Source organism: Xiphophorus couchianus, chromosome 11 (assembly GCF_001444195.1).
Source record: "Xiphophorus couchianus chromosome 11, X_couchianus-1.0, whole genome shotgun sequence".
NCBI lineage: Eukaryota > Metazoa > Chordata > Actinopteri > Cyprinodontiformes > Poeciliidae > Xiphophorus > Xiphophorus couchianus.
The window spans coordinates 5,394,692-5,422,407 of record NC_040238.1 but is presented as its reverse complement, the minus strand read 5'-3'; the positions used below and the strand labels follow the sequence as shown (position 1 = coordinate 5,422,407).

The following is a 27,716-nucleotide window of genomic DNA, read 5'->3' as shown; positions in this document are numbered from 1 at the left end:
CTTGAGTAAAAACATATGGAGGCAGTTCTACTCGTACTTGAGTAATATAACTCCTGCAGAAATCTCATTTTTAATTGTCAGCAATTCTCGTGTCTAATAAAATATATTTTCCACATCAGCAAGAGTAAAGTGACCCTAAATATTTTGTTTCTGAAACATTATTTTTGCTGCTGCTTCACTAATCGATCACTTTGAAACTTCTTGTTCTTCTAGCACCAAGAAAACAATTCCTGTCAACTGGAACCCAAATAAATCACCACATACTGACATCTGGACAAACCGTCTCACTGAATATAAACATCTGGAAACATCAGGGAGATAAAATAGTTGGACTCATCAATATTTGGAAATCAGTTTTAGAAGATAAACACCTGGGAGCGATGCAACACACGCCCCAAAAAACTAGAAGTAAAATATCTGCACTGATTAAATAAAAAAATATTCACCCTAATATCTGCTACTGACCTTTATTTAACTGAATTACTTTGTTTCTGGATGTTGACTAAACGTAAAAACTGATTTTTATGTTTAGTCAACAATATTACTTTAGCTAATGGCTAAAGTAATTTTTATAAAATGATACTTTGTAGATTCATTGATTGATTTTTGCATTATTGTTAATTAGACAGCAAAATGTTATTTATTTACTCCTCTGATCATGTTGTTCTTTCAAAAATTGGACATTTTTTGAGTTTGTCTACTCCAGTTAAGGATTAATCAATAACTAAATTAGTTGACGATTGTTTCAGTAATCGATTAATCATGGTTAATCTGATTAATCGTTTCAGCCCAAGTAAAAATTATTCCAGTTTTATTTTTATTCCAATTTACAAATAAAAAGGAGCTGAACCCAAATGCATCTCATACATCTGACTTTTATTTTCATTCAACCTCCTAATCATGCTCCAGTTCTTCTTGGTTAAAATGAGGAAAAAACAAACTCATGTTTGCGTCTGTAACTAATAAAACCTTTAACATTTTTATACTTGTGCCATGAACTCAGAGAAACTTCCACTTTCTCCCACTTACTGTCAGTCGTGTCGGAGTCGTTGCTGCTTGTGGAATATTTCCTCCTCTTCTTCTCGCTCTCCATCTGTCAGCGGGGGGCGAGAGAGAGAGAGAGAGAGAGAGAGAAGGACGAGTGAGAAGATGTTCGCATGAAAACAAGAGCTAGCGACAGAAAGCAGCGATCTGTCAGAGAGCCTTCACATATTCACACTGAAACATTTAATATGCAACATTCAGTGCGAGATAATTGAGTGACTCTTTTTTTAAAAATTACTTTTAGGTGTATTTTACTTTCCCTTGAGTAATTTTATCCTGAAGTATTTCTACTCTTATTGGGTAAAGTTTTGGGGTATTCTGCTTCTGTTTTGACTTCAATCCTGTTTAGTGAAACCAAACGAACCCAGAATAAAACAAAAAGGAAACAGAAAAACTTCCAAAAGCAGCTGCTTCATGAAAGACTGAGAAATGGTTTCAAAATCAGATCAATGTCTTCTACTGGAAGAGAACTGGAAAAAATGCAACTTTCTTTAAAAACGATTGCGTCATATTGAAAAAGTTTACTGAGTTCATTAGATTTGGGTGCAACAAAGTCACTGAATAGTAGAAATGAAAGGAGAAAGCAAAAAACTTTGAATGTTTAATTTGTAATAATTATCCTTTTAATTTCAATAACAAATATAAAACCTACAAACCATCTGACACTCCTGCATTAAGGCGACGCACTGGAGGTTTACAGGAAATAACAGAAGTAAAGATTCTACAGAAACTCGCAGAAAAACAGAGAAAATATCAAGTCAAAGCAATACTTTATGCATCGTAATCCTGTTCTATAAATCAAGTTCTCTTGCAGGAAAATCCAGAGAAATATTTCCATCCCATAGCTGCAGGATTTAATAAAACAACATTTAGAGTGTTTTGAAAGAAAACGGAAAGATTTCAGAAAGTCGGCGCTGCAGTTCGAAACAAAGATTAAATTCAGAGTCCTGTGAGTCAAACATGGTGATTAATCATTAAGTTTTTGTTTTCTATCATCGACTTAAAGTTAAAATCCAACTTTCACTTTTCAGAACAACAAAGGTTGTTGTGAAAACCGCAGTTTGGCCTCAGAAAGACACTTTAATGGTTCTGCTTTTGTTCTGAGTTTCACCGTGATGCATGAGTTTCTGTCCAGGGCTGCAGAGACGAGAAATGAGATGAAAGGAGGAAAAACAACCGAGTGAAGACTGACGAAGAACAGAGAGCCGCTATGAATAAAAATAAATATTACAGGTGAGAAGAAGAGGAGAGAATAACGGAGAAATTAAGACAAAATGATCAGTAACGACCGGCAGCTGGAACCAACATTTAAATGACTTAAACTAATCTTAGAATATTTTGTGTTATTCTGAAAGATTGCATTTATGACATTACTACTTATCTTTTAGATATGCATAAGTTTTCTCTCTCAGACATCAAAGAAATTCAGATTTGAAAATAATCTCTTTGCTGAAATTTCAGCAAAATTAATTTCTGATTGGCCAATCAATACCTTCTGATGGCTCCTCTCCCAGAAACTTTGGTCTAATTTCTAAAAGCAAGATCTGCTGTCAATCAATAGGAAAACAAGTTTTATATCTGCAAGAAATACTCAACCTCATTGACTACATCGACCCGAAAATATCAGAACAAATCGAGAATTTAGAAAGTAAAACCATGGATACCATAAATGGGTCAATGAGCATCAATCAATGGATGGGTAAATAGAATAAAGTAAAATTTAAATTCCTCATACAAAAGACTTCATGGATTCTTAGAGGACTCAGGGTTTCTGCAGGCTCAACAAACTGAAATGTAAAACTTTTTAAGACCATTATGAATTAAATCTAAGACCTTAATCAAGACAGAAATGTTCAAATTAAATCATATGTGTGATTTATATCAACAGAAGTGAGCCAATGTTTAAGATGAACATCATCCAGGCAACTGGTGATAAATTTTCATAATGGATGTAAAAAAGCTAGCTAGCGTTAGCAGCTAGTTACCGGTAGCCACAGAACGCAGTCTGCTAAAACTACATAGAAAAAACAAGCCTCAATATTCCCCAACATCAACATTTAATACCTCTAAGGCTATATTTTTAATAATCCATTTTAAGGACTTAAAGATTCACTGGCCTTTTCTACGACCTCTAAAACTTTAACTACAGGGATTTCTTTAGAAAGAGCATCTTTTCTCCCACAGTCAGGATCTGATCGATCTGCAATCTGTCAAAAATTACTTAAGCAGTTCCATCTCACAGCAGACCTTCCAGTCAGCTTCAGCTGCTTCCCACTCCAAGTTAATGTGCAACTCGGGGAAAAACATCGTCGGCTCATGAAGCCTGAGGGGAAGTAAAGCAAGAATGCAAATAAATATACATGAAGCCAAAAGGAAATTAGCTTAAATGAAAAAGTTCACCACGACTGGAAAATCGGAGAAATAAAAACCTGAGAGATGAATCATCCTGCAGCTAAAACAGCAAAGCTCCTTCACCTGCAGCTTCATGGAGACATTAAAGGTGCTTCCATGAGCAGGTCAGGATCTATGGTCTATGCAAAACCCTGAGACAGAAGCCCTAGAACCGCTCACTGACCAGACTGGAATCCAGACAAGCCGCTGCTGGCCACGCCCCCAACTCAACGTTTACAAATTATGCAACTGTACATCTTTGAAAAGCATTAGTGGAGCATCCTGCACATCCAACAAGAATGCAGCAAGTGGTTTCTGAATGGCAAGTCTGGACCGGACCTGTCATGATAACAAATTTTGCTGAATGAAAGAATTTATTGCCACAACAATATTGTTGTTTTGAGAACTTTTTCATGTCATGTAATGGTGATAATGCAAGAACACATGATCAAAGATCAACAAACTTTAAATTCTAATGAACATTTAAAACTGGAAGACATTTTAAATATACAAAATAAATAAACAACAGAATGAATTATAGAGAAACAAAACTGTCCTTCCAAAAAAGGTTTAGTTGAGACCAAAGCAGCAGACTGAAGAAAAACGATAAATTTACACTCCTTTTGCATTTCCATGCAAATGGAAATTATTGAGCTTGTTTTAATTTATCATGTGATTGATTAATTGATTTACTTTGACAGGCGTATCAACAACAAAACTCTTGTCTTTCCCAGCAGCCATTGTACAGCACAAACAAAGGGAAAACCAGCTGACCAAACATGCTGGAGATCAGATGGGGTTGCTAGGCAACATCACAGTGCCTGTCAAATGTGATTTCTTGAAACTTATTGCCAGAAAACAACGAGGGGTTTGTTTAAAAACGCTGGGTCTGTCTTTAGAAGAAACTCAGACTCAAATGGAAAAACAAAACATGCAAAATGTGAGAACAAAAAAATGAGAAACCATCAAATGAAACAGCAACGATTCTGAAATTCACTTCGAGCAAACTTCCACATCCAGGCAGGAAACCCAGAAAGAGGCGGTTTAGTGTGCAGAGGGCAGATTTATGTGGCAGTAAAACGGGGCAATTCCCTCTTATGTGGGACTCTTCCTGTTCTTCAGTCTCCCCGCCTGCCGTGCGCACACTTAACCGCTCTGACATTTATGCTGACAAAAAAAAATACACAGCTCTCCCTTCCAGTCTCTGCTTTTTCTATTCCAGAGAAGCTTTTTTATTCCCCTTCCCTCTCCCTCGCCTCGCGCCAGCCCCTGTGCTTTACAATAACAAGGAGGGATGCAGGGAGTCTGCGGAGGAAGGTTAAGTACATTATTGACTTCCTCAGCCTCTCGCTTTCTCTCCGTTTCTCCACATCTCCCTGCCTGCCAGCCCCTTCCTCGTCTCTCTGATTCTGACAGGAGCGTTTAGGAGCATCCCTCTCTGATCCGTCTCAGGGTTCGTTTATTTTTCCTACTAAACTGTAAAACGAACCACTTGAGCCACATTCTGCTTTCTTTATTTCTGGCAGAGTGGTCGACTCCTTACTACCTGACTGACCAGAGGAGGCTCCAAAAGATGTACGAAATCTTTACAAAAATCTGCTCAAAATTTGTTCACATAAAAAATAATAATAAAACAATCTTCAGTTATTTTGTTTTCAATATCACAAAATGTTTACTTGGGCTGCAATTATTCTATCGATTCTTCTGACGATTAATTGGCTAAAAAAAGACGCCACATTCTACAGATTTTTTACTAAACTACTTAGGCCTCTTTGTTCAACAAACAAATAATTCAACTGATTTTTTAAAGAAGAAAATTAACATTTCATAGCATAAACTGTAATAACACAGCTATCCTTTAATGAAGCTATGCTACTTAAGGAGTTTTGAGCAAAATGTGTTTACAGACAAAAGTTTCATCTCTAATTCAAAATGTTTATATGTTGGTATAATTCTGGCTTCATTAATGACATGAACATGCTGATTTTTCACCAAACAGACCTTTTCTGTACTCAAATTAACAATCAGTTACTACACTGATTGACGATTATTTCAAAAATCGATTGATGACGATTAATCCGATTAATCGTTTGAGCCCTGATTTAAACAAAGATACTGTTCTCTACTTTTGAGAAAACTCCAGTTTTTTCCTGTTTCTCAGGGTCATGAACTGTTAGGAGACAAAGGAAGCAAATGCTGCTGAAAAACGAGGCAGAAAACAAAAAACAAAAACAAGAATGCTTGACTGAACTGAACTTCAAATAAACTGAGAAAAGCTTACAACGATTCAGTAAAACTTTCTAACAGAAGAGAAGGAAAAGTGCAGGAAAAACAAAAAATAAAATCAGTTCACCTTACTGGAAGCTTTTCCTAATCTAGAACTTTCTTTAGATATTGACCCCATTGACCTTTTTCTTTTTTGGCTTAAAATAACAGAAACAGAAAAATAAAATAAATTCACAGTCAGAGGTGCAGAAACATTAAATTAATATTTAAAATCTGCAGCAAACATGTTTCATAGTTGAAACATAAAAGCTTGAGTTTTACATCCTGCTTAATGTAAGCAGGATGTAAGCGGAGTAAATTGCTTACTGCGTTAAGCAGAGTAAATTTATGAGCTCTTTAGCAAAGTTCAGACAATAAATTAATGATCCGACTAAAATGTTGTGGGCAAAGAAAAAAGTTTCTTCTGTTGGCACAGAGAAGGAAGAGATGCAGGAGGTAAACACTCAAATTCAAATATTCCCACACAGGGAAACTGTTGCTGTGGGACACCATAACGTTGTTACGAGACCATTTTCAATTGACACAATGAATTATAATATATAATTATATAATAACTTATAGTATAAAGTATAATAACAACGCAATAAAACATCATCAAAGATCAATAAACTTTAAATACTAGTGAACATTTAACACTGGAACTGGGAGACATTTTAAATATCCAGAATAAATAAACAGAAACAACAAATAAAATAAATTATGAAATCTCTGTAAACAAAATTAGCCTTCAAGAAATGATTTAGCTGAGAACAAGACAAAAGAGTGAATATTTTTTATATTAATTGAACAGTACTAACACTGACATAGTTGACAAAATGAGAAAAAAATTCTATTCATGTAAATAGTTTCACAAAAAGAGCAAAAAGAGGATTTGCTATTTTGCTATTGAGGATATTTTGTACAGTTTTGGCTTAATTGCTGCTCTGACTATGTTGTAAATTTAGCAAATGGCCTTTTTTAACTGAGATAACTATTATTTCAACAATCGACTAATCACAATCGATTGTTGATTAATCAATTCATTGTGATTAATCAATTAATCTCCCTAAAACGTACTATGAAACACTTCTAAAAGGGAGATTTTCTTTTATAAACATACGATTCTTATGTTCATAAGATTTTATTTGCACAAAAATAACACAAAACATCTCAAGAAACTTTTACAGAAAAAGTATTCTGACTTCAATCATGCAAACATGATTCCAGGTGAAGAAGTGCATTCACTTCTGCTCATTATTCAAATTAGTTTGAAACGTTTTCCTTCGAAGGAAACCCTCAAGATCTTCAAATGGGTGTCTGAACTATGAATAATTAAATTGGTAAAAATAAAAACATCAAAAATAAACTGTACTTGCAACAGAACAGATCATCAACAGCGGTGAAACAAAATCCACCAAAGTTTCAGTTCAGGGGTGTTGAACTTTACGAAACCACAAAGGTTTAGTTTCAAGCAGCACTCGGCAGAAGTGCAACAGAAGGCCGCTTCTGTGTTTGTTCAACTAAATCTAACTTAATGGCCCTCTGTAAACTAGTTCAGATTACCTCAATCTAATGGAATTACTTTATTTCTAATTACTCAGCTAATCTACACAGATTAAACTTGTGTTGCATAAAATCCAGAAAGCCAACAAACAGCACACAACATCCCGACTCGTCTCGGTTCTGAAACAAATCGAAAGACTTTCTTTGAGGAAGGCAGCGCCGCTCGCTGTGAGACGGCTGCAGAATGCATGCTGGGAAAGCCAATCGCCTGGGGAGCTAATTAATTGCCTGACTATGACTCCGTCGAGAGTCCCATGTCTGCCTGAACGCTTAGAGGCGGAACGTCTTAAACGCGCAACAGATCACGCATGAAAAAAACGGAGCATGAGGATAAAAACCATGAGTCACTTGTTTCACAGGCTAATGAAGGAGGATCAGCGAGCGTGTGAGTTGGAGGGAAAGTCAGGTGAGAGCAGCTGGCACTAATTGCTCGTATTTGATACGTGACTGTTTCAGGGTGTTCGCTTCTGCCAGACGCTTTATAGCAGCTCATTCTCACCCGGCAACATTTCCCTTTTACTTCTGCTAATTTGGCAAACGGGAAATAAAGGAAAAAATCCAACTGAAAGTTTGTCTTCCTAATCATAGTTAGCTGCAGTGTGGTCTTCAAGAATAAACCTCTACCATTCAAAAATATATTTTAATTTATCATCTGCATAGAACTGCATAGCATCCAATTAATCAAATAATCAAAGCTTCTCCTCTGGGAAGCAAACTCCTCTGCTTCTGCTTGGGTTTATTTCACATTTTTCTTTGTAACAAAATTATGTTGGTAATCATTTTATCCCTGATTACAAATGTAAAATCTCCATCTCTATTTACGGTCCAAATATGTATTATTTTTGAGTTGGAGTTGGGGGCCGCACAAAATCAGTCAAAGGGCCAAAAAATGGCCCCCAAGCCTCACTTTGGACATCCCTGCTCTACTATCAATAGGAGATTCCCTGGACTTTTTCCACAAGCTTCCAGATCCGTCTGACTTGCTGAATCCCATTTGTCTCTCCGTCCATCCATCCACTGAAAGTTCACCATCTGCCTCTCTCCGTCCACCCGTCTGTCTATCGGTATGTCTGTCTTTTCTGTCGGTCTGTCCTGTCGGTCTGTCTGTCTGTCTGTCTGTCTGTCCTGCCTCGCTGTCCCATTTCCTGCCATCTGTTTGTCAGTCTGGCAGTGCGTCCCTCCCCTGCCTGGTTGTCTGTTTGTCTCTCCTCTCCCTGCAGATGATGCTGCAGAGGAAAAGCTGCTCTTATTTTAGCGCTTCGGTTAAAGACAGCACAACATCATCTCCCATGACGCCCATCTATTATTAAGAGACAGTAGCTGCAGAAACCCGGAGAAAACTCGACTCTGGCTGTCAGGAAAAGGTAACGGCTCCATTACCTACAACCTGGAAACCTGAGATAAACTGGAACTCAGGCAGAATTATACGCTTGTTTCCATCTATGAAATAAAACCAGCAGATAATTAAGGTGTTTATCCTCCACAGTCGGCGCTGCGTGATGACATGGACGTCTCCGATGCCAGAGGTCAGTCGGTCCAATAAGGAATCTGAACGGCTTCACAGCGTCTCTGTGTGTTTGCAGGTCAGGGAGTCAGAGGTTTGAGTCTGGAGGCAAATCAAACCAGAAAAACCTTTTTATCATTTTTGTTGCTTTTGCAAACAACTGAAATCAGCCTACTGATTCTTCAACTATATATCGCAAATATTTCATTGCTGCAATATTAGTTTAATGTTTATTTTCCCATTTAAAACACATTGAATTGAATCTTTTAATGTGTTTCTAACATTGTATAAAGAAAGGCTTAAATTAAAAATCTGCAAAATGTGACAATTTTATCGATTAATCGTCAGAGTAATGGACAGATTAATCGGATAATTAATCAGATAAAATATTGGCATATTCTGCATATTTTTCATTTCTAACCATCTTAAGCATTTTCCATACAACGTTAGAAATTAATTGACGATTATTTGAGTAATGGATTCATCACGATTAATCGTTTCAGCTCTACATATATTATATGAGGTATTGTGGGTCATCTTATTTTGAAATCTATTTTCTTTGATCATATCCAGACTTATTAACTTCGACATCAACAGCAAAATGTGAATAAATCCTGGTTAACTCAATAATTTGTGATTAATAAAGATTTTATTTTATTTTTATTTTATTTTATTTCTGAATGAGCAGGCAAAAGAATGACCTAAAAAAAAGATTAAAATATAAAAAGATAAGATAAGAAAGAGACGGATGGAAATATGGACGACGACAAAGCAACCACTTTGAATGAGTGGAAAGAATCAAAATGTCAGGGTGGGAGTGTGTGAAAATGTGTGATGGTATCAGGTATTTACCTCAACATCAAACGCAAGTCCACACACACACACACACACACACACACACACACACACACACACACATCCACACACACACACACACACACACACACACACACACACATCCACACACACACACACACACACACACACACACACATCCACACATCCACACACACACACACACACACACATCCACACACACACACACACACACACACACACACACATCCACACACACACACACACGGTTGCCAACAGGAACAAAAACCAAAAAGCACATTTGAGTCACAGCAAACATCGTCATCAGTGGGTGTGCAGCCCACTCCCTTTTAAATATGAAAGCTCACATTTGTGTGAATGAATGAATGAATGAATTAAAGAAAATAGGTCGAAATTATTCAACACACTGACATCTGGGAAATAGCTCCACACTGTTTTCTAGATATGCAAAAATTTAACTCAAAGGAAACAAAATGAAAAATCGGGAGATTCCTGATTTTTTTCTGTGAAATATAAAAATCAGTTAAACTAAAATCCAAACCATATGGCTGGTTAAAACGCAGATTGTTGTTGGTACAATTGAATTTCATGTTTTATAATGCAAAACATTTCAAACAAACTCAACTATTAGAGGGAAAAATGTTAAATATTTAAAAGCTCCAATAATCTGCTTGTATAAGTGAATATGATTAACCAGAAATAAATCCAGCTTCTCCATTCAGATGTCACTGACATTCACCTACTGGCATCATTTAGCTACAGCTATAGTTAGCAGAGATGTTACAAAAGACTAAAAGAGGAAAAGGTATCAGTCAGGAAAAGGATACAAAAAGAAGCCCACAGCATTGCAAACAGAAGTAAAAATAGTACTCAAGTAAGAGTATAAATACTTCAACATATTTTTACTCATGTAAAAGTAAAAAGTAGCCGTCCAAGAAATTACTCAAGTAAAGTAGTAACTGGGGAAAATATCAAACATCAGTGGAACTGCAAAGCAAAACAAAACTGCAAAAAGACAAGAAGAGCGAAACTGGCTAAGATGGCCGCCAAGAGACAAACTGAAGAAGATTTGACCTGCAAGTAGTGGTTCTGTTCTGGAAACACAAAACTCAAATTTGACCAAAAAACGGTAAAACGTTGAACTTTTGGATACTAAAGGTTTGCTTTTTCATTTTGGAAGGTCACGACCTCTTATATACCAACGGCCAAAGCTTCCTCAGCTGCATTTTATTTCATGTATTTTTCATTGGCTTGATGGAAAAATCCCTGAATTTTCCACAAATAACTAAAGAAAACAGAACATCTGAGAATAAATGTGGATTACTCGTCATTTTTGACTTGAAACTTGAAGAAAAGGTTCAATTTTCTGAATTACAGTGAGGAAAACCAGGTGTGCAAATCTACAAAACTCAAATCCACCAAATAAAAATGTTAAACTCCAATCAAAAGTTCTTCAATAAAGAAGGCAAGGATGTTTTTACATTTCTTGCAATGATGAATTTCTTTGTTTTCAGTTGAAATCATTAAAAATGTTTATCATCGGCATCCGGTGGACGACAATAACCTGTTATTCTGGCGCTGCACTAACCCCAGGTACTCCTGCTTGTCATCGGTGCTTATTTTCACTTCAGTTTTGTAAAAGTAATTGCGAACTGGTGAGCATTAAAGGCGCTGCTGTTTGTACACAATCTGCTTCACAGCTCTGCTCGCGTGGCTGCGCAGCAGATTGTCGCAGCCTGTCAGCACATGAAGCGTCACATGATTTTCTATTTACTTTTATCCAACTCACACATGTTTGACAGAACAGATGTACTTCATTTCAATCGATGAAGACGCCTCCACCGGTCACACTTCACTCCTTTGGTGAGCTACACTCAATAAAACAAAAGTCAATCCTTCAGACTCAAAACCTGATGGTCCAGTAGACGCGGTTTGATTTGGGACCAAAAACTTCAACATCTATTACATTTTCAGCTGCTGCGGTTCGTTTTCTCGCTGCACTAATTGAAAAACCTGTTCCTCTCCTCGCCCGTGGGGGCGCTGCACCAACAATTGCTAAAGGAAATGACACAAAAACCTGTGAAAAAGACACTGAGCACAACGTCTTTCTTCACCAAATGGAAACAAAAATGAAGTAGTGCCAGATTTTAATGTTTGGAGGATTTTTCCATTGATATAAATTACTGGTGTGGACAGTAACTAGCCTATTAGCCGCTAATGCTAGCTAATGCTTTGGTGGGGCGTGCCGTGGTGGCGTAGCGGTTAGCGCGACCCATATTTGGAGGCCTTCAGTCCTCGACGCGGCCGTCGCGGGTTCGACTCCCGGACCCGACGACATTGCCGCATGTCTTCCCCCCTCTCCTTCCCTGTTTCCTGTCAGCCCACTGTCATATAAGGGGCACTAGAGCCACAAAATACCCCTGGAGGGGTAAAAAAAAGAAGAGGTTTTTGGTAGAAATTTTACTCAATGACAATTTTTCTCTACAATTGCAGCCTTGGTACACTGAAGCACATTTTGCACGTTTGCTATATTAAAGAAAAGCATCTGGTTTTCAGTTACTTTTGGGCTTGACTGAATAAATTTATTTCAGTAGTGAAACCAGGATTTGCATCACTTTGTTTCAAAATTCTTGCTATATTTAGCCAAATTTAATGACGAATAAAAGTTGATTTGGTTGGTTGACATGGTTTTACCTTTTCTTAAAGCTTAGTTATAAAAATTTGTATCGTTTTTAATTGCAGTTGGTGCAGTGGACAAAACTCAGTCCACAAAAAGGGCCACAAATGGCCCCCGAGCCGCACTTTGGACACCCCTGTTGTACACAAATGAAGTAGCTCCAACAAACACAAATCAATTTTCTAACAATCATAACCAACTGGTCCAGTCAAAACCCAAAGATCCATAATATTCCAGCTTTAAAGCTTTGCTCACAATCTCCCTTTCAAACATACACACACGCCCACACACCCACACACACACACACACACACCGCTGTCTTGTGACTAACTGGAAGAAGAGCCATGAGTCACTCTGTGATGTTGATATCAGCGCCACCATTCCCATCAACCCGCTCCCCTGTGGGCCTCAGTGAACGCCCTGCAGGGATCTGCAGCAGGAATGAAGGAAGGAAGGAAGGAAGGAAGGAAGGAAGGAAGGAAGGAAAGAAAGAAGGAAAGAAGGAAGGAAGGAAGGAAGCTGCTAATGTTAAACAGAGAAGACAGTCATCACGCTAAATGAGTCAGGCTTTATGGATTCCTCTCTAACTTCGTGAAATCAAAAGGTTTCAACTGGAAGAGTTGACAGAAATAGGGCTGTGACTATAAATCAGTTAATCGTGTGATAAATTAAAACAAAATCAATTGTTTTCATTTGCATGATTTATCGTTTCTCTCTTCAGTCTGGGATTTTGGTCTCAACTAAACCGTTTTTTGGGAAGAATAATTTTGTTTACAGAGACTTCATAATTTATATTATTTCTTGTTTTGTTTATTTATTTGAGATATTTAAAATGTCTTCCTTGTATTATTATTAAGTCATTATTATTATGTTACTTGAAAACAGCAATATTATTATCGTGATAAATTCTGGGGTAATTAATCAAGTGTACATTAAAGGAACGCTATGTTGTTGCATTTTAAACACTAGAATGTTTACTTACTTTAAAAAATTATGTGTTTCATTAGCATTTAAATTTGTTTTAAATCGTTAAAAAACCTGCAGAATATGGCAATTTTTTCATTCAATTACTTGATTATCCTTTTATGTTTGAGTTTCACTTTTTGAATTTATTTTCAATGATAGTCTAATTTATTACCTGTGCAATGTTTTGCATCTAAGCACAGTAAATCAGAATAAATAAAAAAAAAGGTAGCAGTGAGTGTTGAAAGCAGCAAAGTAAGGTTGGACATTTTGCTGCTTCTCGTCAAACATCCATATTCCTAAAGTGAATCCCGTCTGGAGTTCAGGAAGCATCTGCCATCAGTGAGTTTACATCCTCAGACTTTAATATCTGATGATAAATGTTGGCGATAACAAGCAGAGACAAATATAGAAAGACCCGAACATCAGGAAGGAAACAGAGGAAAGTACTAAAGTGTGTAATAAAATGTTAATAGTTCCGGCACACGGGTTTTGTTTTTATCTTTATGCATGAGGAGACACCGTGACTCAGAGGCTGCACTGTGTTTACCACAGATAAAAAGCTCTGAATGTATTATGACAAAAAAAAAAAGAAAAACAAGATGTTTTCACCTGCAGTACCAGTTATGAACACTAGGAGAAGACTGGTTGTTATAAATATAAATCCTGTCTGGCAAATTCATACATACAGCAGTTAAACAGTTAAACATTAATCCGTATTTAAAGAAAATGTGGTCAATCAGAATAAGTCGCATCTAATTTTAAAGCAGATATTTTAATGTAGTAGTAGTAATAGTAGTACTACATCTCGCTGCTTGTACTTGTGACAGTGCAATGACAATAAAGTTGAATTCTATTCTATTCTATTCTATTAATGTCCATTTTGAAAAACAAAGTGGCTGCATCCTAATGAAGGGCAAAATGTATCACCACTTTATGCTGTTATTTGGCTCATAATACAGTTATCTGTAACATCTAGAAACACGTTGCAACGTGACGACATGAGCGCAAGAAAAAAAAGCTGCTCGCTAACAATGACTAGCATTGGGTTTAGCTCTCAAGTCATCAACATAACGGCTAAAACTTTACTGTACGCCTGGTTTGTTAAAGAAAAAGCCACACAGTGCTTTGCTACTAATTGTCAACACTATGACAACTAATTGATTGATTTATTGCTTTTTGCAACAGGCCTATTAATCGCTCTACTGCAGCTAGCATAGCATATTGAAAATGCTAAAGCTAGTTAGCATAGTCAGAGATGACAACAATTAAACCGTTTTCCTGTAACAGTAAGTTGTTTATTCACCATTAGCACATTTAGCAGCAACTACATGAGGGTGATTGACAGCGCTAAGCCCCACCTCCTGGCTCTATTTGGTTGTTCTTGGTGCATTTCTTCAGACAGAAACAGCAGCTCAGGAAGGAAGTGGAAGAGATCGATCTTTTCACAGACTTGTCTCATAAAAAAACTATCACAACATGGAGACAGTTTTAACAATAAACATTTTATAAAAATTACAAACTGTAGCTTTAGTCAGTATCAGCAACCACACACTCCGATAAAAAAGCCTGTAGTAGATAACATCCTCAGAGATACAGCAACACACACCAAATCCCTCCATTTCATTGGTTCCCGTCTCACATGACACACATTTCTAAATCCGCCTGCAGCCGTCTAAATCCATGTCGATACGTACGTACGGATGTGTGTGTGTGTGTGTGTGTGTGTGTCTGCGCGTGTCAGAGGGGGATTCAGGCTACATGACGTCAGACCTCCATTCATGAACACCATCCCTCCTCCTCCTGTTAGCGTAGCCGCTAATGTGATACAGTGCATCACGTGGGGGTCCTTACCCCCTTCTCCAACCAATCAGAGCTCAGCGATTAAAGGCATGGGAAACACACAATGCTACACCTGCACATGTCGGGCTAAAGAGGCTTTCACAGGAAGTTGGACGATGAGCGTCACCCTACGGCTGTTTGGGATACAGACGGCTGGTTGGCACGGTGACGGACGCAAAGTAGAAACAGGCAGAAAGGAAAGGAAGAGATAGTAGAGCCATAAAGACGGAGATACAAACGAATCCCAAACACCAAGAATCAGTTTGATTCCCAGCAGGAGGAGAGACACACACACTGCAGCTGACTTGAGAGAGGAGTCAGAGTGTGTGTGTACCAGGTTTTTATATCCTTATGGGAACCTATTTCTGTCTACAATGTGGGGTTGTGGGGACCATTGCTCCTTGTGGGGACATTTTCTTGGTCCCCATGAGGGAAATTGTTGTTTTGGGGTTAGTGGTTAGATATGTGATGGTTAGGGTTGTGGTTATAGTTAGGCTGTAGAAATTAATGGAAGTCAATGTGAAGTCCCCACTAGTGATGAAAACACGACTGTGTGTGTGTGTGTGTGTGTGTGTGTGTGTGTGTGTGTGTGTGTGTGTGTGTGTGTGTGTGTGTGTGTGTGTGTGTGCGCGCGCGCAGAAGATGTGTTTGTGTGACAGAGATGTGTGTGAGCTGCATGAGGAGGTTCTGCTAACAACTCCCAGGATGATTCCAGCTTTGCTGCCAGGTGAGATCTGATGAGCAGGTGACCAATCAGAGGGCAGAGTACCCAAACAAATACTCCAGTCAGGGTAGAAATACTACATAATAGAATTACTCAAGTAAAAGCAAAAAGTACATTGTTAAAAAAAGTAAATTTTTAAGTAATTTTTTTTTCATAAAAGTTATTCAAGTAAATCTAATTGAGTAAATGTAACTAGTTGCAACCCAATCTTGGAGGTGATAACGCAGCGACTTTCTTCTTATATTAACATTTCAGACAAAAAAAACTGGTATTGGCCAAAACAGGTCAGGCTTTTTAAAGGTCGGTAATCGGAGATCGGCCTAAAAACTGCAATCGGTGCACCGCTACATGAAGCTCAAACATTTTCAAAATACGTTTTCAAACTTTTCCAGCACCAGCAAGAAAATACAAACATAAGACAGTTAAGACAAAATAAGACTGTTTCAATTTACCATCGTATGATGGTAAATTACATTCTACAAGGTAAACTAAAATATAACAAAATATTATGTTTTGAAAAGATATTTAATTCCGATAGTAACTGACTAACCTAAAGCAAGAGAAGTTTGGTCAGTTTTAATTTGGTTATTGCTTTACTTTGAGTCGTATAAAAGAAAAAAATACATATTTTACCACCTATTAGGTAAAAAAAGTATTAAACAAATAATATACATACGCATCCTCTTATACGCAACAGAAATCAAGCACTTTCCAAACCTTGAAAAAAATTGCATTTCAATCATTTTCAAGGATTTTAAGACAGCAGTCAAGAACAAGGGGGTTTGTGGTTGTTTGATGCAGACACACACACACAACCACACTGACGCCCCCCCCCCCCACACACACACACACACACTCACTCACTGATCCAGCTCTGACTGGAGGTAAACAACAGCCACGCCCCCCTCTCCCTGAGCCAACCATAGCTGCACAGCACGCAGCAGCAGCAGCAGCAGCAGGAGGAGGAGGAGGAGGAGGCTGATGGAGGAAGATGAGTTGCTCTAATTTCTTGATGTGTGCATGCGTGAGCTTGCGTGCTCAGCCTCCCTAAGCGCCACACACCGCCGCTCCCCGCTGTATATTTGCTAGATTTCCCCCAGGAATGAAATAAAAAGATCATGCACATCCCTCTGCTGCTGCAAAACGTTCAGCTGCCTCCTCTTCCTCCCGCTGCTTCTCTACACGCAACTTTTATCATGCGTGCATGAGTCTAGACATGCGTGGCTTGTTTAAAACGCACATTCCGCGCTGCAGCGACTGTAAAATAAAACCAACTGGACATTCTCCAGCAGCGGCCAAGTTTACCTGCCTGCCGGACTCCTCGTTTCATTTTCCCGCAAAGCCTCAGAAAAAATGCATTTCCGCTTCCAAAACCTGCCAAAGTGCGCACACAGCCGCCGGCCTAGCGCTGCCAGAGCGCAGCGAAGTGGACTTCAGAGATCCTGAACGCAACACGGGAGCCCTGAACGCAGCTCGCATCCATTTTAAAGGCGTGAATAAATAAATGCTTTCCGTACCTTGGTAGGAGTCAGCTTTGGATTCACAGACGTCCTTAGTCCTGGATTAGATCAGATTAAGAAGATCATCTGGAGCAGGCACATGTAGTTTACCAGCAGAGGGTTGGTGCTGCTAAACATCCCCCCATACACACACACACACACACACACACACACACACACACACACCGGACACTTAAACCACGCAGGGTGACAGGACTGTCCCTCTTCTCCCGGCCTCCCCTTCCCTTTGCACTGCGTGTTGACAGCGCGTCAAAGACAGGAGTCCGAATCCAAAATCTGTAAAATCCCACTCCTGAAACCCGGAGAGAAAAGTGGCGAGCAGTCAGTAGGAAACCAAACGCAGCGCTACCGCCGGCGTGCCAGGCTCCGAGATGCGCGCAACATGGAAAGCATGTCGCATTTTGCAAAATAAAAAATAAAAAATTCAAAATAAAAATAGCAGCCGAAACGTGGAGGAGTCCCAATCCGGCTGTTTTCCTCCTTCGGAGCCAGCAGGAGGAGGAGAAGGAGGCTGGGGAAGCAGAGGAAGGAGGGTGGCTGAACCAAAAAAATAAAAAACGGGGATATATTTCCACAGGATGAGTCAGAAAAACATCGCACGCCAGTAACGCAACGGTGCTGGTTGAGAAATAAAACCCAGATCTGAGCTCGTCTCCAGTCGCTCCTCCGGCCGGTGAATTCCTGCAACACCGCGCTGCAAACAAATATGTGCACAGGCGAGTCTGGAGCTGCAAACAGCAGAGAAAAGATTTTTAAAATAATCAAAAGATCGACAACAACACAGAAAGGAAGTCAGGAAAAAATCCGATCTTATCATCTGCTTGAAAACTATTTTGGCGCCATATTTATGGCGTACTTTCAATTCACGGTTACAGAAAACTGTACTTCCTACTCTGACAAACGTGAGGTTACAGCGCCCCCGTGAGGACAGGGTGGATATTGAAGCTTCACCTGCCGGTTTCATGGAGCATTTCTGAATATCGGGCAGAAAGAATCTAAATATTCATTATTCTGAGGATTAAACGAACAAAACAAGTTGCCACTTTTTGCATTTTTTAATTTCAACACTTTAGTGTTTTGTGCAATTAATTCAATTAAAATTTTCAAAATAAAATTATAATTTATTTATTTGCAATAAATGCAGCTAAAAAAAAAGGTTTGTTCATTTTCCAAACAGTAAAATTCAAGAACTTTTCAAGCATTTTTAAGATCAGTTTTCAAACTTCCAGCCCCACACTTTGGAGATAATAACCATACAAAAAAAACCTAAAAAACAGTTTTGATTCGCTATTATCTATCATTTATTACTGTTATTAGTAATATCTTGTGATAGTAGTATACATTATACAGCAACTAAAACAGCTGTTCACTAACGATGGCCAGCATTGGGGTTAGCTGTCAAGCTGTCAACGTAACGCGCTAAATCTTAAATGTACGCCTAGGCCTGTCGCGATAAACGATAAATCGATTAATCGTACGATAAATTAAAACTATCGACGTCATTTTAATTATCGGCATTATCGTCTCTTCCGTCCATTTTCTCTTTCTGTTGATGACACTGAATGAAAAAAGGCTCAACTCCGGTGCTCTCCACTGACCCTCCCTTTCTCATTTCCTTAGTGTAAAGCCCAGCGCACACAACATGGCTGATTGTCGGCCCATTTTCAAAACCTGACAGACCACACATTAGCCGACAGAAATCCTAGGTATAACGGTTCGATCCGGTTCGTTCCTGCCGTGTGGTGTCCAACAATGGGCACAAAATAATGGCTACAAGTTCAGTGAACTAATTTAAAACCAGGCATCAATCAATGCTTTACTACAATCTACCTGCAATGCATGTGGCTAGTGTCAGAGTAAAGTCCTGACTGAATGAAAATCATTAGAACCTGTTTACGTCACGTTAACGAAGAACAGCTGAAAAGTTACCGGGTTTATCAACTGCAGTAGCAATTTAGCTCCAACTCCTCCTCTTGTCATTTCTATATTCTTTGCATGTTGAATAAACATTAATATTGTTTCGTCCGCTGGACTTTGGGTTGCGCCGTGTCAGCTGTTTGGGATTCCCCTCCATAATTTCCCCTCAGAAAACACGGAGGAGAATCCTCGCTTTCTGATTGGCTACCTGTCACATTCAACAGGTGTAGTTAAAGCTGCCAGTCGGGGAAAACCTCTGATTTAGATCAGAGCGGCAACGATGATCTACCGTAACACACCACACAATCTTAGAAAGACCAACGTTTTAAGATTGTCATAAGGGGGAAAATAGGAGCAAAAAATCATGTAGTGTGAATTATTGCATCAGGTAGTCGATGTGCCCATCTTCTCTATTTAAATCTAATTATTACTGAAGGGCAACATAATATACAGACTTCATAATCTGCACTCTTTTGGTTGAATGCAGTATTTATTTCCACTTTGGCTTTATGTTGTTTAGTTTTCTTTTTCAAGTGCGTTTTTTGTTAATGGAGACTGAGAATCCATTTTATTTTTGTTTTTGGTTGTTTTGTTTATTTTGTTTATCAGCTCCAGTGTTAAATATTCTTTTGAAAATAAAGTGTATCTATCTTTGGCAGGAAATCACATGCATTATTATGTCATTTCCATTAAATCAGTGTAAAAAGGTCTTCAAACAATATTATCGTTTATCGCAATAATTTTTTGAGACAATTAATCGCTCAGCAAAATTTGCTATCGTGACAGGCCTATGTACGCCTGATATTTGAAGAAAAATGGGCGCAACATGTGCTACTAATTGTCAACACTAAGACAATTAGATAACAAAAAGTTTGAATTATAAAAAACATCAAGGGAGAGGGTAATAGGTCAGCTATGCTAGCTTGACTATGACAACCTTAACATGTAGATGTGCTGCAGAATTTGATGTATTTCAGTTCAGTTTAAAAATTAAAAAAGACGACCCAAATACCAACTCTGACAGACAATTATTAGAGAAGGTGCTTAAATTAGCTAATGTTCCATCGTTAGCACTGTTTTTTTGGTGTTGAATCCTGCATTAGTGGAGTTTTGTTGTCAACCAGTTGCTATGGCAACGAGTTTGTGTGTAGTGCAGCAGACACAGAGAGCAAGAAAAAAGTGGTTTTTAGTTGTTGTTCAATGGTTTTTCTGTGTTATTTTCCCCTTTGCTCTGCTGCACTAAATTAATAAATGCTTCATCTCCAGGTTTCATTTAGGAAACGGTTTTACTGCCGCAGTTCCGCTACGGATGGAACAGAATCGTCTTGTTGCCCCCCAGTTTTGTGCGCAAGTGCGAAATTTCCAGATGTAAACAATAACATGAAACTACATGTTACATGTAGTTTTCTACATGTAACATGTAGAAAACTACAGAAATCTGCAGTGGCGTGATACTTCAATAAACAATGCATGCATCTCATCAGAGAGGAAATTACATCAGAGCGCGTAAGGGAGACGGTCACTGGGTGTTTCCTGATGGGACGCTGTTTCTGCCTCCAGTTTGTCCCAGAGAAGGCGAAAAACCAATGAGTGGGATGGTGCTGTTTCATTTGAATGGCTGCCAGAGAAATCCCTCCTCCACGCCCCTCACCGCCTCATTTCACTTTGAGCAAAACAGCAGCACACGCAGTTTTTCACTTCCTCCCTGCATCTCTCCTCTGTCTGACACCTGGTGCAGCTGAAAGGAGCTTTCAGAATCTCACATCTATCTGGATAAGCAGATCCAAGCTGCTTCTCCAGGCCTGGAACCGCTCAGGGACCGGTTCAGTTCGCTTAGGGACCAAAGTTGCAACATTTGTGAAATTTTCAGGTGTTGCAGTTTGGTTTCTCACTGCACTGAGTGTGAAACATAATAATAAGAAATAAAAAATCATGAGAATAAAGTCATAATATTTTAGCTTTATTCTTGTATTGTGCCAATGTTTTTCTCATGAGAGTTTATTTTTGTAATATTATGACTTCTAGTAATTTTATGAATTTATTCTTGTTATTTAAGTTTTTCATTTTTTTGGCCTGGCCGTAATTCTCCGTCATGTAAACCAACCAAACCCTTTGAGCAACCTGTTCCCCTCCTGGCCTGTGGGGGCGCTGCAACAAGAACCACTGAATTAAACGACACAAAAACCTCTGAAGACACTGAGAGCAACTTCCTTCTTCACCAAATGGAAACATGATCAATTAAAACAAACCCAATAATTTCTATTAGCATAATTGATCGATTTTTTCTTTCTACCAAAAACTGGATGATATAATTTTCAGTTTGGTCTTTTGGTCTAAAGTAAAACTTTTTTGAATAATAATTTTGTTTACAGACCTAAGAATTCATTTTATTTGTTCTGTTTTTTGGATATTTAAAATGTCTTCCAGTTCCAATGTTAGAATTTAAAGTTTATTGATCTTTGAGAATGTGTTCTTACATTATTATTATTTCATTGTTGCCATTATATTACTTGCAGAGTTGGGTAGTAACTAGTTACATTTACTCAGTTACATTTACTTCAGCAACTTTTAGGAGTGTTAATTTTTTTTTGGATGGCTAATTTGTACTTTTACTTGAGTAACAATATGTTGAAGTAGTGATACTCTTACTTTACTACATTCTTTCAGTATTTTACCCTCCTCTGATTATTTGAAAATGGTCTCAAAACAACAATTTTATTGTTTATCGCATTAAGTTCTGGGACAATTTATCGTCCAACAGAGATGGAAAAACCTCGAGCAAAAACTATTAAATATAGTTTATATTTAATTATAGAATTTAATGACGTTCTTAAGAAATGTGTTTTTGTATTGTATTTTCAAACATTTAGTGTTCATATCTGCGCTTTCCTTGGCCGACTGGACGTGTTTCCTCGTTTCCTCCTGAGTCAGCGTTCATCAGGTGACTCATCAGAAAACCGCTGGCGGCCCAGAGAGGATTATTTCAGCATCAGGAGATATTTCAGGGTGAGAAACGATGGTCGTAAACTTAATGGGTCGGTTCTCTCAATACAGCAGCGGCTTGTATGACTTGGCAGCGGTCCAAAACATGCTGCATAAAGAAGTGCCTGCTGGCGGGTTTTTCTGGGGTAATTTAAGAAGCACTCAGTTCCTATAGGTGCTTTTATCGTCTTTTAAAACTTAGTGGTGTTTGAGTGGATTGGATATACAGAAATGTAAAATCACATTTCACGAGTAAAGTAAAATCAGATTTATTTCATACCAGATCAGATTTTAATACTTTTTAGGTCTTGCTGTTTTTCTAAGTAAAAACAACATTTACGAAAAATATCTTTCAAAAGTAAAAGTAAACGTTTGGATAGGTTTTTTTTGTGTTGGAGTTCTCATAAAAATACGGCTTCATTCTCCTCATAATATGACTTTATTCTGATAATATTATTCTCGTACTACTTCAACTTTATTTTCATATTACTGTGACTGAAAAACATATCAAGATATTTCATATCAGTCAATATCAATAATTATCGATCAGTTTTTTGTTTTAATGATCTGAAATACAACCAAACTGGTGTCACAACCTTTCCTGTTTGATCCAGTTTTCTCTGCTGTATTTTTTATTTTTAAGCAGTTATGAGGCACAGTGGTGAAACCTAAAACTGCTGTGCAAGTTACTCAAAAAGTTGTTGCTAGGCAACCAAAGAAAGAGTGAGTTGCTAGGTAACCAAAGAGTGAGCAATATAAATGTACGTAGTTATTACCTAACTTTGAGTAAGGGTTAGGGTTGTTTGTAAAACATACAAAAACATATTTGTATGTTTTTGTTTTTCGTTAACATGCATAAAAACTCTGGACTCTGCAGCATTAATGACTCAAACTGATAGATAAAAGACACATAAATGACAAAAACATCTCATACCCCATTCATCAACATTAGTTTGATTACTTATTTTGTATCATCACCTACCTAATATGTAATATTTGGCCAAAAGTGGGTTTTTTTCTCCTAAATTATATTTTGGTTAAAAAAAAAAAAACTTTGAAAGGTGACAATATGTCAGTTTGGCAAAGCAGTGCTGTGAAAAGTATTTTTACCGTTTCAGATTTCTTCTGTTGGTTTACATTTTTCTAAATAAATACAAGATACTGTTTTGTAGTACGAGATAATGGGACAATTCAGCTGCTTATGCCCTGTTCGACCTAAAGAGGCCAGCAGTGAGACGGATTTACACGAAAATGTCCAAATTCACACATAAACATGAAGACAGAACACTAAATAACACATTTATACAGTTTATCAGACATAAAGATTCAATTGGGGGCTAGTTACACTTTAAGTGTCGGTGTAAAAAAACATGTTAAACCAGTATATTGTGGCAGACAAAAACATCGATTTAGGTCGTTAGTAATTATATAGTATAATACAAACTGACATTTTCTTTCTATATGAAATCCACCAGTCTCTCTTTGCGATTTTTCTTCAAATAAAAGTCGGAAAAATATAACATTAGCCTTGCTTTCCTGAGCTCCAGCTAGTTAATTAGCACCAAAGCTAGTCCGCTTTTTCCTTGAACTTTGACATTACGTACGTTACGTAAGCACGTGATTACGCTAGTACACTGTGGGCACGCTTTTTGTTCAGATTGGCTACAGCAGAAACAAAAGTTGTTTTCCCTGATTAAAAAGGTTTTTTTCACTGGTACCAATTTTATTCACTAAAAATTACCGTAGTTTAATTTTGCAGCCAGTTCTGTACAATTTCCTTGAATTACTTATTCAAATGTTTTTTAGGTTTAGAGGACAGCATAGCATAACCTTTTGAAATTGATTATTTTTTTAATATTTCAATGGAAATATTACAGCGCTTCCTCCAAATAGTATCTAAAACATTTATTTCTATAGTTCATAACATCAGGTACAGTAGCTCGTATGATAAGCAACATTTGGATAATAAATGTAACATTGATTGAACTGAATTAAACTAAACATTTAGTGTAGCTTCACTGAGCTTCCACATGACCTAGAAAATGATGAAACATAACATAAAAAGCTGAATAAAATGGCATATATTTGACTTTATTATTTATTTCATTTATTTACAGTTTGAAAAGAATGTGTCACAACCTGATATAAAGAAACGTTTTAATGAAAAGAAGTAGTTGGAAGAAAATAAAATTACATAATCTACCCCTTTATTCAAAAGTCAATTTACTACATCAGACTATCAATCAATGATCCTTATACTACAACATACTACATAGCACCGCTATGCTAAGAAAATAAATAAAAATGAAATTATGTAAATGAAGTCCTAAGACTACAAGAATAAAGTCATGTTGTTTTGAGAATGAAGGGATTCCGAGATCAAAGTCATAATAAGAGAATAAAGTCATAGTACTACTAGAAAAAAGTAATTATATTACAACTTATTCTGGTAATAACTCCATTCCTGTAATATTATGACTTTAGTCTTGTATTATTTGTACTTTATTCCTGTAATGTTATTCTTGTTATTCTCATACAAATTCATTCTCGCAATATCATGAATTTATTCTAATAATTTAATTTTTTTAATCTTTTTTCCTTACTATGGCCCTAATATTTTGTATTAAACACAAAACAGGCAAAAAGATTATCTTTGTAAATTTAGTGGATGTTCTGAATTGAAAATTAAAAGTAACCTATCCATAGATTAGTTTTAGAGTAAACTGGTATAACTGTAAACATTTTATTGCGAGTTAATCGCATAATAAATACATTTGAAGCGATTTGACCTGGCCTTGCTACAAATGAGTTGCTATCTCGTTCCACCACCACAGTGCGGCGCTGCAGGGGGAAATACGTCACCGGAAGTTCCGTTCTTACACACGCCAAAGATGTCTGCGCTCGACGTCCAGGATTTCATCCAGCAGAACCGGGCCACAGCCCAGCAGGCGGAGACGTTTCGGGGTTACTGGGAGAGCGACAAGCACTGGGAGGCGCGGAGGGAGTTCATCCTGCGGAACATGAGCGACTTTGATGCGGATCGGCTGGACCATCTGCTGTCCCTGTCCATGGTGTGGGCCAACAACGTCTTCATGGGCTGCCGGTACGTGAACGCACCACGAGCCCCGTTTGCTGAAATTAACCATAACTCATAACACATTTACTAGTTCATGTTTCAGGAATTAGCAGAACCAGGTTTAAAAGTTATTTTATGAAAACTGGGATTTTAAATAATCGGAATATTTACACCGGAAGTGTAATTGTTGTTGTGACGTATTTACAATTACATTTCCCCAGTACTCCTCTTCTTTGTTGAGTTTAGTTTCCTCCTTCCCTTACTTGTCCATTTTGCTTAATTATATCCTTCCCTTTGTGTACCTCTTTTTCTTTCTTCTTTGTTTCCTATTCTATATCTTCTTTTCATCCTTCTTTACATTCATTGATATTATTTTCTTCCATCCAGAGTATACCAAAGTTTTCTGTATAAGAAAATGTTTCATCTTTTATCACATCAGCATCAAATTATCACTTGCAGGACTTTAAAACAATCATGCAAACATCTGAGTATTTAGAAGAAAGATCTGCCCACATCAGTTCTTTACAGAAATTTTTGTCATTTAAACTTTATTTTAAGAAATAAAATATGCAATTTTACCCGAAATATGCAATAGTCACATTAAGCCGTTTTTGTTTCAAATCACTTAGTTTTTGCAAATATGACTATGTGCTCGTAATCAAACAATTAAAAGCTTGTCCGTGATACTCCGTCGTACAACTCAAAGTAGGGATGATTGGAATAAATACCCCTTATTGAAAATATTTCTGCTATTTGTAATTTATTTTTTAGAAAACGGGAGAAAAATACAGATTAAAATCGGATCTGGTATGAAAAAGATATTTTATTTTTAAGTTCTTAAGCCATAACCTTCTTTACATCCCTTTGCTGCAGTCCCAAAAAAAAATATACTACTTCTTCTTCTTCTTCTCAATAAAAACTGCAGTTCCGTCGCGACTGACCCCGTGTGTTTGCTAACTGCAGCTACAGCGCGGCGCTGCTGGAAAAAGTGAAGGAAATGGCCGACGGCATCGTGGTGGAGGACGCGCCCGTTTTCAAGACCAGAGATGAAATCATTAAAAGTCAGCAGGTCGGTTGCCTTGGAAACGCATCAACTTTTAACTCGCTGTAGGAGGAAATCCTTACCGACTTGTTGCTATGCTCCTGACAGGGCCGATGACCGGAACCGGACCCGTCGGGTCAGAACCGGAAAAGCTGAAATGTTTACCAACATGGACCAAGTTTTTATGGTTTTACAAATTGTTTTAAATCATGTAAAGAAACGGCTGTATTTTCAGGGTATGGTAGCATCTTATTGCTTAACTTTTTATCAACTTTACTAGGAATGCACCGATATGAAAATTTGTTGTGAAATTTAATAATATCATTATGGCCAATAATCAATATTATATACATTTCTCAATCGTTTTGACACCTTTGAAAAGAAAACAACAAATAAATATTGGTTAATATCAGCCTGGTCTTATTTACTAAGCGTACCGATATGTTTAATTAGCAATATACTGATATATCATGCATCACTATGCATCAACTGCATTCAGTTGTTATGCATAAATATGTACATTTACAGTGAAACTGCATGTTTTAAGGTGTTTTATAGCAGAATAAAGAACCTTGTTTTTTTAACTCTTTGATTTTCTTTGAATAAAATATCGGTGATATTGCCAAGGTGGAAAACTTTTAAAAAAATCAGAAAAAGTGGATAATTTAAAATCAGTAACATGCAGGTTTGAGAATTTTGATTTTAAATGTAAAACAAAAAATCTTTTTGCAAAGTCAGCTTTTCTTTAAGTGTGCAGAAGTTTGTACATCGACACATTTAGCTAAATCTCATTGTTAGCTGTTTTATTATGGCTTGCTGATAATTTGGTGTTAATTTATAGCATTGTTTCAATAGTTAACTTTTTTCTGTGTCTTATTTGAAGGCCTTAAAATGTAACAAGTATTTCAGCTACACAGGAAGCTGCAGCAGCCAAAACGGTTTCAGTTACTCTGAACCTAAAAAGTGCCTAAAATACTAGACTGCTTGAGAAATGCAGATTAACAAAATGTGGATGACTTATAATGCAGTTTGAAAAGCAGACCAGGATTTTAAAGATTTGATTAAGTAAATTATATACAAAAATTATCACCCAGAATTTAAAAAAAATACTACTGGAAGTGAAGGTTTAAGAAAATTAAAAGGCACTGGCACTGGGGCGTTTGTGGCCCTTAAACTCATTTTCATCGGCCCCTGACCACAAGGCAACATCGATAATTAGAAAAATAATTTATGACCCAAATTTTCTCTTAAAAAGGTAAAAATCCAAAGCTCTTTTTTGGATCTTTAATGGTATACAGGTTTTATAAAAATACTTTACTGTTGAGCAGGTGAAACTTAAAAAATTATTTTAAAAAAATTATAATTTCAG

At 37.4% G+C, this 27,716-nt stretch overlaps 2 protein-coding genes across 4 annotated transcripts in view; one reads left to right on the top strand and one right to left on the bottom strand.

Annotated features, from left to right (window-relative positions):
• Positions 1-18,306, bottom strand: part of jade2 (jade family PHD finger 2) — a 155,614-nt gene extending 137,308 nt beyond the window's left edge. For 2 of the 3 annotated variants that reach the window (XR_003597285.1, XM_028031502.1), the window contains exons 1-2: positions 17,328-18,306; positions 1,030-1,093 (exon numbers count right to left, since the gene is read on the bottom strand). Coding sequence is in view for 2 of the 3 variants with exons in the window: in XM_028031502.1 (XP_027887303.1) it covers positions 1,030-1,093 (64 nt within the window). In the remaining variant the exon portion in view is untranslated. Of the gene's footprint in view, positions 1-1,029; positions 1,094-17,115; positions 17,277-17,327 lie in introns of those variants that run through there. The other variant, XM_028031503.1, reaches the window with a different exon arrangement.
• Positions 8,750-26,931, top strand: cdkn2aipnl (CDKN2A interacting protein N-terminal like). Its single transcript, XM_028031505.1, has 4 exons — positions 8,750-8,789; positions 25,064-25,332; positions 26,269-26,374; positions 26,456-26,931. The coding sequence occupies exons 1-4, from the start codon at positions 8,763-8,765 to the stop codon at positions 26,462-26,464; spliced, it is 411 nt and encodes a 136-aa protein (XP_027887306.1). The 5' UTR covers positions 8,750-8,762; the 3' UTR covers positions 26,465-26,931.
• Positions 26,932-27,716: the final 785 nt, after the last annotated feature.